The sequence below is a fragment of the Castor canadensis genome, chromosome 2, assembly GCF_047511655.1.
Source record: "Castor canadensis chromosome 2, mCasCan1.hap1v2, whole genome shotgun sequence".
Classification (NCBI taxonomy): Eukaryota; Metazoa; Chordata; class Mammalia; order Rodentia; family Castoridae; genus Castor; species Castor canadensis.
Genome location: NC_133387.1, coordinates 170901039 through 170913683, shown reverse-complemented (window position 1 = coordinate 170913683; position 12645 = coordinate 170901039). Strand labels below are relative to the sequence as shown.

At 38.5% G+C, this 12645-nt stretch overlaps 1 protein-coding gene across 4 annotated transcripts in view; it reads left to right on the top strand.

Moving 5' to 3' along the window:
* The window catches only part of Fam118b (family with sequence similarity 118 member B), a 46136-nt gene that overhangs the window by 29102 nt on the left and 4389 nt on the right, over positions 1 to 12645 (top strand). For all 4 annotated transcript variants that reach the window (XM_020182703.2, XM_020182700.2, XM_074066405.1 and 1 more), the window contains 3 exons: positions 8160 to 8387; positions 9771 to 9899; positions 11266 to 11554. In XM_020182703.2, coding sequence (XP_020038292.1) covers positions 8160 to 8387; positions 9771 to 9899; positions 11266 to 11554 — 646 coding nt within the window. The remainder of the gene's footprint in view (positions 1 to 8159; positions 8388 to 9770; positions 9900 to 11265; positions 11555 to 12645) is intronic.

Below are 12645 nucleotides of genomic sequence, written 5' to 3'. Positions count from 1 at the left end.
GTCTTCAAAATAACCAGACCAAAAAGGGCTGGAGGCACGTCTCAAGTGGCAGAGTGCCTGCCTTGCAAGTGCGAATCCCTGAATTCAAACCCCAGTGCTACCAACAAAAAAAGAAAATGTGTGTTCATACATGTGTATGACACTCTCAATCCTTAAAATGGCAGCTATCAGTGGTGATTCTGTCCCTTCTCCAAAGACCAGAAAGAAGTGTCCCTAAGAGTTAACTTAAAAAGCATGTAGGCATTTAGAGTATTATTTGTTCCTGACACACTTCAGGGCTTTTTACTTCCTCTTTTCAATTCCCTGCCATTAATTGGATGAGTAGCTAGTAACCTAGAACTATGTAAATTGACGTATTTTAAGGAGTTCATGGGATTTCCATATCATATGCTAAAATTAATTCAAAATGGGTCATGGACCTAAATGTCAGAGCTAGACAAATAAAATTCTTAGAGAAAATATAAAACTTCATAAGTGAAATTGCAGTGATTTAATCAAAAGGCTAAAAATCCAATTTTAAAATGACAACAGATTTGGGTAGACATTCTCCAAAGAGTATACACAAATGGCCAGTAAGCACATGAAAAGTAGTTGATTGGTCATTAGAAAGTGCAAATCAAAACCACAAGGAGGCACCATTTCACACACACCAGGAAGGCTAATATCAAGAAGATAGTAACAAGTACTGATGAGGATGTGGAAAAATTGGAGCCCCTGTTCTTGTTCATGGGAATGTAAAATGATGCAGCTGCTTTGGAGAACTGTTTGGCAGCTTCTCAGAAAGTAAGCTGTTACTACATGACCCACAATTCCACTCTCAGGTACTCAAGAGAATCGAAGCATGTTCTTGCAAATATTGTACACAAATGTTCATAACAGCTTTACTATTAATACTTTAAAAGTGGAAACAACTCAGATGTCCATCACCTCACAGATGGATTTATAAATTGTGGTCTATTTGTACAATGTTACTCTGCCATAAAATGGAATGAAGTACTAACACATGCTACAACATGGATGAACATTGAAAAGATTATGTTAAGTGAAAGAAATCAGATAAAAAGGACACATACTGTATGGTCCATCATATAAAATATCCCAAATAAGCAAATCCATAGACAGAACATAGATCAGTGATAACCAGTGAATGCTTGGGGGAAAGGAGAATGCACAATAAGTGCTAATGCACACAAGGTGTCCTCTGGAATTATATAATGTGGTAATTGCATCTGTGGATAGACCAAGAACCACAGTTATACATTGAAGAGTGAATTTTATGGTCGTGCTAATTATAACAAAAAAGCAGTGCGTGCAAACGTTTTAATTAAAGATGCTAATAAAAATACGAGTTTCTTCTTAAATTTTAAAATTCTTCCCAAATTACTTGAAAAAGTTGGAATGAACACTTTCAACTCATTTTGTGAGGCAGGTATTATCCTGATAAGCAAAATAAGACAAATGATCATAAGGAAAGACAATTACATACAAACCAGTATCTTTTATGAATATGGACACGAAGACCTTCGACAAGATACAACTAGACCGGGCTGGTGGAATGGCTCAGGTGGTAGAGCACCTGCCTAGCAAGTGTGACCTTGACTTCAAGCCCCAGTGCTGAAAAAAAAAAAAGAAAATTTAAAAATATTCATTTACAAATAAACCTACTATAGTGACATAAATAACATTTTTATTAAAATAATTGTTTTCTAAAATGGAAATGAGAGGAAGGAGTAGTATGGTTTCACATTTTTTGCCAATCTTTAATATCTGGCTTAATATCTGTTTTATTGTATTAATGTTGTCTTGGCTGAAATATGAAGAAAATCTAATGTCATGGCCAGGCGCTGGTGGCGCACGCCTGTAATCCTAGCTACTTGGGAGGCTTAGATTGGGAGGATGGCAGTTCAAGACCAGCCTGGGCAAACAGTTCATGAGACCCCTATCTCCAAAATAACCAGAGCAAAATGGACTGAAGGGGTGGTTCAAGTGCACCTGCTTTGCAAGCTTGAAGCCCTGAGTTCAAACCCCAGTCCCACCCACCCCCCCCAAAAAAAAAAATCTTACGCAGATACATGGCTGGAAAAGAAAAAAGTATTTTGATAGTCTTTTTTAGAGATCCCTTGTTGATACTCCAGCATAATCTCAATAAGTGGTAGATTCCTAAATATTAATAGCATTGTAGAGTCTGAAATCCTGTCAGTAAATTTTCCTTTAAAATCCATAGTCCATCTGGCACTTAGGATGAATCGTTTACCCATGCATGATTTTGTTGCATCCTGTCTTGATCATTTGGAAAATAACAGTGCACTGAGTTACACATGTCTTCCAGGGGTTTACAGGTTTCACTACACAATCAAAAAGAATTGCATTAATGAATATTATCACCAGTCTCATCAGAAGAGTATTTGGAAGCTGTCAGGCTCACGGTGGGATATAAATATTTTAAAAAACTTTGATATTAGCTTGAAAGCTCAGATTTTTATCATTGGCAACAGTGATAGCAATCAACAGTTGTTTCCCTCAGAATGACAGGCTTACTTCATTCATTTCTTGAGAAAAATGCCTGAGAATACCTAAATCTTTTGAATGACTTCTAGTCATTCTTTCAAGTAAAAATGGTGTTTCATGAAAAAAAGTGAAAACTTAAATAATCACTGAGTGGTGATCAGGTGAAGCAAATCAAGTGTTTTGCCTCAAGACAACACCATATTCCAGTATGCACATTTCCTGTTTCTTTACACTGCATATTAAAAGGGCATATACTCAGTTTCAAGAATTGATCATTTTTACTGCTTTGTTAAGGATATTTGCGAGTGAAACTGGCTCCCTACCCCCCCTGTTGTCAAGTCTTTGCAAGTGAAGGATATAATGACTTCTGGCACAATTTGGCTTCACTGTCTTGTTTCATGTGAAGGCATCAGAGTTTACCTATAAGTTGCTTTTATACCATTGATGGAAATACCAGTGCAGCTTATTTTTATTTTACTTTTTTTCTTTTTCTTTCTTTGTTTATTGTTTTATTATTCATATGTACTCAGTGCAGTTTAAATAAAAGACAAGTATTTGTCTTAATGTTATTATGAAAATTTTGGGGCTGGATGGGTGGCTCAAGCAGTAGAGATGGGGAAGAGGACATGGCGTAGGGAAGTTTAGATTAAACAAGAATGGCCATGTGTGTTAATTGGTGAAATTGGGTGATGGATCCATGGGGGTGTTTTATAGTACAGTACTTTCACATTTTCCCTTTTTTTTTTTTTTTGTTGCAGTGCTGGGGATCAAACCCAGGGCCTTGGGCATGCTAGGCAAGTGATCTCCTTTTTTTTTTTAATTTCCAATAACATGGCAGGATTAATTGGTCCATCTGCTGGTCCTGTTTTGTGTAATAGTGAAATAACATTGTGGACTCAAGGGTAAGGGCTATAGATCAGAATCAGAAAGATCCTGCCATTTAAATGTACTAGAACCCTGGGCAAATCCTTGAATCTCTCAGCATTTGTTCTTGTACCTATAGACCTGGGATAGGGGTTGGGAAACTTGCATTGTGGTAGAGCACTTGCATATGTGAGGCCCTGGGTTGGATCCCCAGCACCTTCAGGGGAAGGGAAAAAAAATGTGATATTACTTCCCTCATGGGGTTTTGTGAAGAATTAGTGACACTAGAATTTTTGAGTGATAATTTGACTTGTAAGCTAAGCTAGTCACCTTTTTGCAGCAAACACCATTTTTACTTGAAAGGATGCTTCTAGTATACAGAATATAAGTGTATTAGAAATGTCAATAACCTTGGGAAAAGGTTTTTTTTTACTCTATGGGACTAGAAAGATGAGTTACAGGCTAGAGGAAATGAAGCAGCATTGGAATGGGTTCACTGTTTAAGTGATGGCAAAGGTCCTTAGAAATCGGTTGGGAGTTCAGCATTTCCTTTTAACTTCTGAAGCTTCCTGTTCATGTTTTCATTCCTTTGTCTTTACTCACAGAGGCTACTGGTGGGAAATTTAGTTCTAGGGTTATGCTCTGTAGAAGAAAAACTTTCTCTTCAAATTTGAACCCTACGAAACCCTCTTTCCTTCCTTTTTATGTTAGTATGTGAGACAATAATTTACAGAAATACTGCTAAAAAATGATTAGCTAAAATAAGTGATTCAAGGGTTTTATTTCCAAGTTTTAGCCTTTTGTACATCTTAGAAATAACAAAATATATTGTCCCCCACACCCATGACTCTCTCCAGGCCTTTTTACCTGTGTGTGTAATAATTCAACTGGTGTTGGAATATAGTGTGTATGATTATGTGTGCAAGTCAGGTATACAAGGAAGTCCTTATTAGGAAGAACAAGGAGGTTACTGTTAAATTTGAAACTTAATTTTGCTTTTTTGAGTAAGTACAGTTTATACACATTGTAAAAATATACTACTATTAAGACATCTTGCTCCCATCTGTGTGTTTGTCTCCTTTACCCAAACCCACCTGCCATTAGTCACTACTGCTGTTTGGTATGTGTCCCTCCAGTTTTTTTACAAATATAAGTAGGAGGACTATATTTATCTTCCCTCAGTACCTCCGTCACCCAGCTCAAATGAGAAGATTCTAGACATATTATACAACCTGTTTTACCTAACAGTATGTTCTGGAGATCTTTCCATACCATTGTCCTATAGATGAGATGTTTGTCAGTTTCTATCACTATAACAAAATACCTAAGATAATTAGCATATAAATTAGTTAATTCCAGTCCATGATCATTCGTCCCCATTGCTTTGGGTCTGTTGTTAGGCAGCACATCATAACAGGAGCATATGGTAGAGCAAAACCACTTACATCACAAGACAGGGAGCAAAAAGCTAGAGGAGGGGTCCAGAGTCCCATAATCCTCTTTCAAGCACACCTTCAGTGACCTAAGAACCTCCCACAAGTTCCACAGCTTCCTAATGACACTACCTGGGGACCGAACCTTTAGTAGTTAGGCCTTTAGGGGGCATTCAGTAGCCAAACTAGCCAGCCATGGTGGAGTACGCCTATAATTTCAGCACTTAGGAGGCAGAGGCAAGAGGATCGTGGGTTTGTGTCCAGCCTGGGCTATAGATAGCAAGATTCTGCCTCAAAAAAAAAAAAAAAATTCAAATTTTAACTCATGGTTACTGGGTCATGCCAGTCTAATATATGGGTACTTAGCTTGTTTTCAGTCTTTTGCTACTAGAAATAACAGAGCAGTGATAACTTTGCATATGTCATTTCATTTGTTTGCAGTTATATCTGTGGGATACTTTCCTAGAAATTGGATTGCTAGATAAACTAGAGTTACACATTCTTCATTGTTTGTTTCTGATCATGTTGTTCATCTGGTGAAATTGTGTTAGAATCTCCTGTTGGCTACACTGTTAATATGAGATGTAATTATTTATGCCATTGTGCAGAGAATAGATAAACCCTGAAGACCATGACCCACATTCTTAGCCACCTAAGTTATGGATCCCTCCATCTATTTAGCACTAAAAAAAGAATCTTTGAACCTGTTGAGAGGAGGGCACAGCTTACAGTGGTGGAGCAGCATACAACCATAGTGGACAAAGCCCAGCGAAATGCTCTGTTCCCACCTGGCAGAGGCACTGTTTCAATTCTGTGTTCTAATGTTTCCATTGTGAAAATAGTTAACATGTATTTGGTAGGTACGATTAAAGAACTGATCATTTTATAAAATAATTTATCAAATTAGGGAAAGAGTTTAGCAAGTTAAAATGTGTTACATGCATTTGCTAAGGTGATTCCATGGAACCAAAACTATGTGAACATTGCACTATTAAAAAGATATAGGTCGGAAACCAGGAAGGTAGGGAGACTATTTTGAAGGAAAAGAAGGAGCTGTCTACTCTCTGGCAGCTTAAGATAGTCACTTGTATCTTGAGTGGGAAATATTGCCTTTAAGAACTAATTTTAGAATCAGGCATGGTGGCCTGCACCTGTAGTCCCAGTTTTTCTGAAGGCTGATGCAGGAGATTTGCTTGAACCCAGCAATTCAAGGCCTTCCTGGACAACATAGTGAGACCCATCTGAAAAACAAGTTAATTGTTGTTCTGATTATCTTGTAGAATATATTTTAGGGATAGACTAGAGGTGAGATATTTATTACAACGTGTTAACATAGATACTTTTCCATCTCAAATGCCTTTTGTCCCAGAGGACAGTCACTTTGTCCTTTAAGTATAAAGTGAATTTCTCACTTGAAGTTGGCATTATATTTTCTAATTAGTCCTTAGAGGTACAGTCATGCATTGCTTAATGATAGGATGCATTCTAAGAAATGCAGCATTAGGCCATTTGTTGTTGTACAAACACCATAGAGTGTACTTGCACAAATTAAGATGTCCACATCAGGGCTGGTGGAGTGTCTCAAGTGGTAGAGTGTCTGCCTAGCAAGCGTGAAGCCCTGAGTTCAAACCCCAGTACTGCAAAAAAACCAAACAAACAAACAAAAAAAAACTGTATATCACCACGACATAATAGTCGTATGAAACTACCATGGTATATCTATGTGGTCTGTCATTGATTAAAATATTGTTATGCAACCCAAGACTTATTGACATGTATTAAAAATGAAGCTAGGAAGGCAGTTATGTTACTTAAACCATTGTTAAGAAATAGTCCATTTCAAACTGACTAGTGGTTAGTATTTGTAATGATTACAGGCTGGGCATGTAGCTCAGTGGTACAACACCTGTCTAGCATGCACAGGGTCCTGGGTTTGATTCCCCAGCACTACAGAAACAAACCAACAAACAGTTGCAAAAATGTAAATTTTAACTGTAACAACTTACTAAACTTTTTGTAATAACTTGTAGGTATACTTAGATATTCTTTATACCAAACCTGTGAGCAGATTGCTGAATTAGACTGGAAAAAAAAAGGCAGGGAGATGTTAAATGGTTTTTCCTTACTCCATAAACAGCTGTACAAAACACCTAAGACAGGAAAGGAGTTAAACCACATTTGCATCTGTCTGAGGCCTGATTAAAAGTTCTACCCCAGGTCTCCTTTAATTCTCTTTTTTTTTAATTTCAACTTTTACTTATTCAATCTCAGATTTGTTATGTACAACACAGATATTTATAGCAGAAAACCCAAGCCAACATGGATTCTCTAAGGACATCTAGCTATATGCATCTTCAGCCCACGCATTCAAAAACATGACTGGCAGTGCTATAGTTTCAAGATTGGTAAAAACAAGTCAAGTAGTGTCTTGTGCCAGCATGACACATTTCCACTTTGTAGGCCCTCTGAAGAGGTCACTGTTTGGGAGGTGCTAGGGCAAAGGACCTCTGACCTACCCATTTATCTCTTATTGTCTTAATAGACCTGTTTTCCTGAATTCCTTAAAAAATTTCATTGGGCACCTGGCCAAGGGAGGCCTTGTCACTTTTGAAGATGTGAATCTGCAGTGATGTGAAAATTTATATTTCTTGACTGGAGGCAGCTGAAGTAGTAGAGCACCTTTGCAAATGCAAAGTCCTGAGTTCAAAAAACAAGAAGGAAAATTTTCATTTCTAGGCAATTTGCAGATGATTCTAATGTCCTTAATACTGGAACAGCACACTTCTGACTAAGTAGCCATTAAGAAAAGGAGACAAGAGCTGGTCATGGTGACAGATCTCAGTACTCAGGAGACCAAGGCAGAAGGATCCAGTATTCAAGAGCAGCCCGTGTTCATAGGGAGAACCAATCCCCTCTTGTAACTAATTAAAGGACTCCAAGTCAACTATTAGGTCAATGGCCAAAACCCTAGTGTAGCTCTTCTTCCTTTCCCAAATAAGAGTCGTTTGGAATCACAAGTTCAAAAGGAAATAGTGAGGAGCAGTAACCTTTCTCCTCTTTTAATTATAATAATAAATTTACATCTCTTAGCCATGCCCATTCTCTTCCTTCTATAAAAAAATGTCTATTCAGAGAGATTAGGTTATTTGCATAAGATGTAACAGTGCTGATCACTTACTGTGTGCTAGGCTTTGTGCTTGGCATGTGTCATCCCATTTTTTCCTCATTATAATCCGATGAGACTGATAATGTTTATCACAAAGTAGTCTTCAAAATTTTGTTACTATTATAACAAAAACAAGTCATCTACCAAAACACTTTGGATTAATTTTCTTCTTTCAAATTCCTCCCCAGCGTACCAGTAATGTTCGATCCACATTTTTCAAAGACTGTTTATATGAAGTATTTGATGACCTGGAGTCAAAGATGGAAGATTCTGGAAAACAGCTATTGCAATCAGTTCTCCACCTGATGGAAAATGGGGCCCTAGTATTAACTACGAATTTTGATAATCTTCTGGAACTGTATGCGGCAGACCAGGGAAAACAGCTTGAATCCCTTGACCTTACTGATGAGAAAAAGGTGAAACATAAGCATGAGTCTCTTCTGAAGCTAGTGGGTTGTGTCTTCATCAGGAAAGCTAATTTGGGTTGGCATATTGGTATTGATATAGCATGAAAAAGGAAGGTTGTGTTCTCTGCTTGTATTTTTTTTTGGGGGGGGGGTGTAGGACTGTGGTTTGACCTGCTTGAGCTATACCTCCAGTCCGTTTTGCTCTGGTTATTTTGGAAATGAGGTTTTGCAAATTATTTCTCTCAGCTGGCCTCAAACCTCAATCCTCCTGATGTCAGTCTCCCAAGTGAGTAGGGTTACAGGAGCCACCAGCACCCAGCTGCTTCACTTGGTTTTAAAGGCAAGATTAGAGGAAGTTGTTTGTACTGCAAGATCTCTTGAGCACTGGATAGTGTCAAGTGGTGTAATTATTTAGTGTTCTCTCCTAGGATACATTCTTTATGGCATCTTTTGGAAATATATAAAAATGACTTTATGATGTTTGGAAGAACGAGTTCTAAACCAGGTGCCAGCTTGAAGGTTGAGGTTAATGCTGAGTTGAGGCCTTACCAGATTTTTCCAAAGATAGCTGTGCCATCCACTATAATCCTGAATTGAATGTGTTGATCTTTATCAGTATAATGAGATTGAAGGCTTAAAGTCTCATTTGCCCTATGCTATGCCTTTTGTAGTCGTCATTCTAAGCTTTGTTTTCCTCTAGACCCTGCCTTGTGTTCAATCTAAATAGCCTGAATAGATAAGTCACCCATTAGCATGCATTGCCACAGTCCTGCCTCTGCCAGATGAGTGGCTAGAATACTAGTCTTGTGGTTTTGTTGATGTGGAAGCCGGGTTTTGAGAGGGAATTGAATTCAGAGAAGTGGTGCCTTGAAGTCTGTTTTCTCTGGGTAAAGGCAGGCAGTTGGCTGGGCTGAACATTTCTAGCAGGCTAGTCTAGGCTTCTGCACATAACAGCTGGGCTCCAAAAGCAGCAGAGGAAATAGGGCTCATTGTACCAACACTTTTCAAGCTTCTGCTTGTATCCTGTTTGCTAATATCCTTAGCTAAAACAGGCTGTGTGACCAGCCTGGAGTCACCAAAAAAGAACTACACATGGGCCTGAGGCCATCACTGATGTGAGTCTAGAGTACTCTTTATCACCAGCGACAAGGGCCCATATTCTGCAATTATGACAAATTCTAATTTCTGGTTTTTACTTTCAAAGAGAAATCACCAGACTTGTTGCCATCATTCTTGACAGTCATATCTGAAGCGGTTTTGCATTCTTGTCCTGTGAGATGAGGCTGGAGAGTTATGTTAGAAGTCTGGTCCTCAAACAGCCTCTTACCCATTGATACCTTGAAGCAGGTGCTTACCATGCCACCCTGGTTAAGCTCTGTGTGTGTTACGCAGGTCCTGGAGTGGGCCCAGGAGAAGCGGAAGCTGAGTGTGTTACACATCCATGGGGTCTATACCAACCCTAGTGGCATTGTCCTCCATCCAGCTGGATATCAGAATGTGCTCAGGAACACTGAAGTTATGGTGAGTGGTACTGATCTTGCTGGGCTCAGGAACTACTTTCTAGAGACATCGCTTGAACATGTGATGTTCTTAAAGGAAGACCATTGTCTTTTCATTAATCAAAAACTGGAAGATCAAGTCAAGTGTGGTGGTACACGTCTGTAATCCCAGCACTCTTGAGGCAGAGGCAGGAAGATTATGAGTTCTAGGCCACCCTTCACTACATAGTGAATTTCAGTCCAGCCTGGGCTGTACAGTTTAACAGAAAGAAAGAAAAAAAAAAAAAAACTAAAAAACAACCAGAAACATAAAAAAATGCTGGAAGGTCATTCATTCTTCCTGTGCCTCTTAGCCTGTGGGTGCCATCCTAGGAAACTCAGAAGTTCCCTTCAGGTGTCAGACCAGAGGTTCTCCAGTAGATGGCACTCTGTTGTTGGCATTGCCTTCATATATGAAGAATACATTAGTACCCGTCTTTCTCATTTGATTTTTTAAATACTGCCATGCCCAAAATAGTTTAGGTAGCTCTTTACAAATCAACTGCTACTAGAATATACATTCTATAAGTGACAGTGGCTTACATTGAATGAACTATACTTTTTCACACTTACTGCTCAGTGGGAAAAAACAAGAAAAAAATGGCCAGGGTGATAAAATGGGAGATTTTCTTCTTCGTGTTTATTGATTTTTTTTTTCCTGACCAGTGATATGTGTAAAAGTTCACTGGTTTCCAACTCAGTGTTGGTTCCTGGATCACATAGACTGGTAGTGTCTTTACAGGGCATAGCCAAAGAAAAACCAGGAGATGTGATGTTTCTAAGGCATGTGGGGTTTATTCTTTCCCTAACATCTTCTGTCACTGCAGCCATCACTGATGAAGTGACCTCTTGGGCAAAATCATTTCTTTTTATATTTGTGTGTGTGTATGTACTTAATATACACATGTACATATGCACACAACATGCACACGCATGTCAGTGTTCTAATCAGACTTTCTTTGAGCAAATCTAGTGAAGGAATTCTATTCTCTGATAGTCCATGGTTTCATTTGTAAGTCAACTATGGCCAGAAAGTGGAGACAGTAAGATGTATTGAAGACCAACTAGTTGCCTCATGACTTCAGGGCACATAAATTAAAAAAAAAAAAAACAAAGAAACTACAAGACTACTAGACCAGTTCCAGTCCTGTGAAACTCTGATGAGAGAGCCTACAGAAGAATGCCAGGTAAAGATAAAATGTTAGACCACTCATCAAGTCACAGTAAAAAGCAGGTCATGGGATGTACCTACCCTCTTAAATCTTCCTTACTTAGTCACTATCGTCTGCTAAATTTAGCAGTGTCTGTCCTAATTAGTGTCATTAATGTGTTATTTTTTTTCCTTCAAGAGGGAGATTCAAAAACTCTATGAAAATAAGTCATTTCTTTTCCTGGGTTGTGGCTGGACTGTGGATGACACCACTTTCCAGGCCCTCTTCCTGGAGGCTGTCAAGCATAAATCTGACTTAGAACATTTCATGCTGGTTCGGAGAGGAGATGTAGATGAGTTCAAGAAGCTTCGAGAAAACATGCTGGACAAAGGGATTAAGGTCATCTCCTATGGAAATGACTATGCTGATCTCCCGGAATATTTCAAGCGACTGACAAGTGAGATCTCCACAAGGGGTAGATCATCAGGTAAGGTGCATTTGAGGCCAAGGGCCCAGAGAGCAATAGCCCTTTGGCCTTTTGTGTGTGTGTGACAGATTACCTATAATGAGTGTAGTGCCTGACCAGTCTTCAGATTAGACTAAAATGCCACTTGGATAATGGGAAAAGGGGCACAAAGCATACTCTAGCATCTTCTATAGACAGGGGAAGAATGAAAACATGTACAGATGCTGAGCCTCCCTAGTTACCAGTGAAACGCACTTAGCATTTAGATTTCAAAACAGAGAATGATCATTCAGTTTTGGCTAAAGCTGTGAAGAAAGAAATTTTTTCATGTAATGTTGGTGGAAAGGTAAAAGTTACTACAGCTTCTGTGAAGGCACATTTAGAATGTGTATCAAAAATATTCAAATATTGACCCAGAAGTTATATTAGTATGATTTTTCTTAGGGCTAAGAGCTTGGCTTATGTGCTAGAGTGCCTGGCTAGCAAACACAAGGCCCTGAGTGCAAACTGTAGCACCACAAAAAAAAATTTTTTTCTTAGAAGAAATTTCTTCTATGGAAATAACTATGTGGTTGAACATAAAATTGCATTAAGACATAGGTGTGAGACTGTAACCTGTGTTGAACATATTGGCAGTAAAATTGGAAAGCACCTAAAATTTTCCAGTCAGCAATAGAGTCTCCAGATATACCACCATTTATTTAATTGATGAAATACAGTGAAACCATAAAAGGGGAAATGAAATTGCTCTAAGATTTCAGCTGGGCCTGGTGGCACACTCTTATAATCCCAGCACTCAAAGCTGAGGCAAGAAGACACGAATTTGAGGCCAGCCTGGGCTATATGGCAAGACTCTGTCTTCAGGAAAAAAAAAAGAGACATAACAAGTATAAGGGAAAACCAACAGGTTATAAACACATCATTCTCACTCATACAATGTTGTAGGTATAGTGTGTGTGTGTGTGTGTGTGTGTGTGTGTAGAAATATTTGGAATTATGTTGGCTTAACTGTTAGCTTCATGCAGTAGGACTTAGTTTTAGTTTTTTATTCTTTAGTTTTTAGTTTTTATTTCTGCTATAATTATTTTTATAAACAGAAAACAAACTTATAA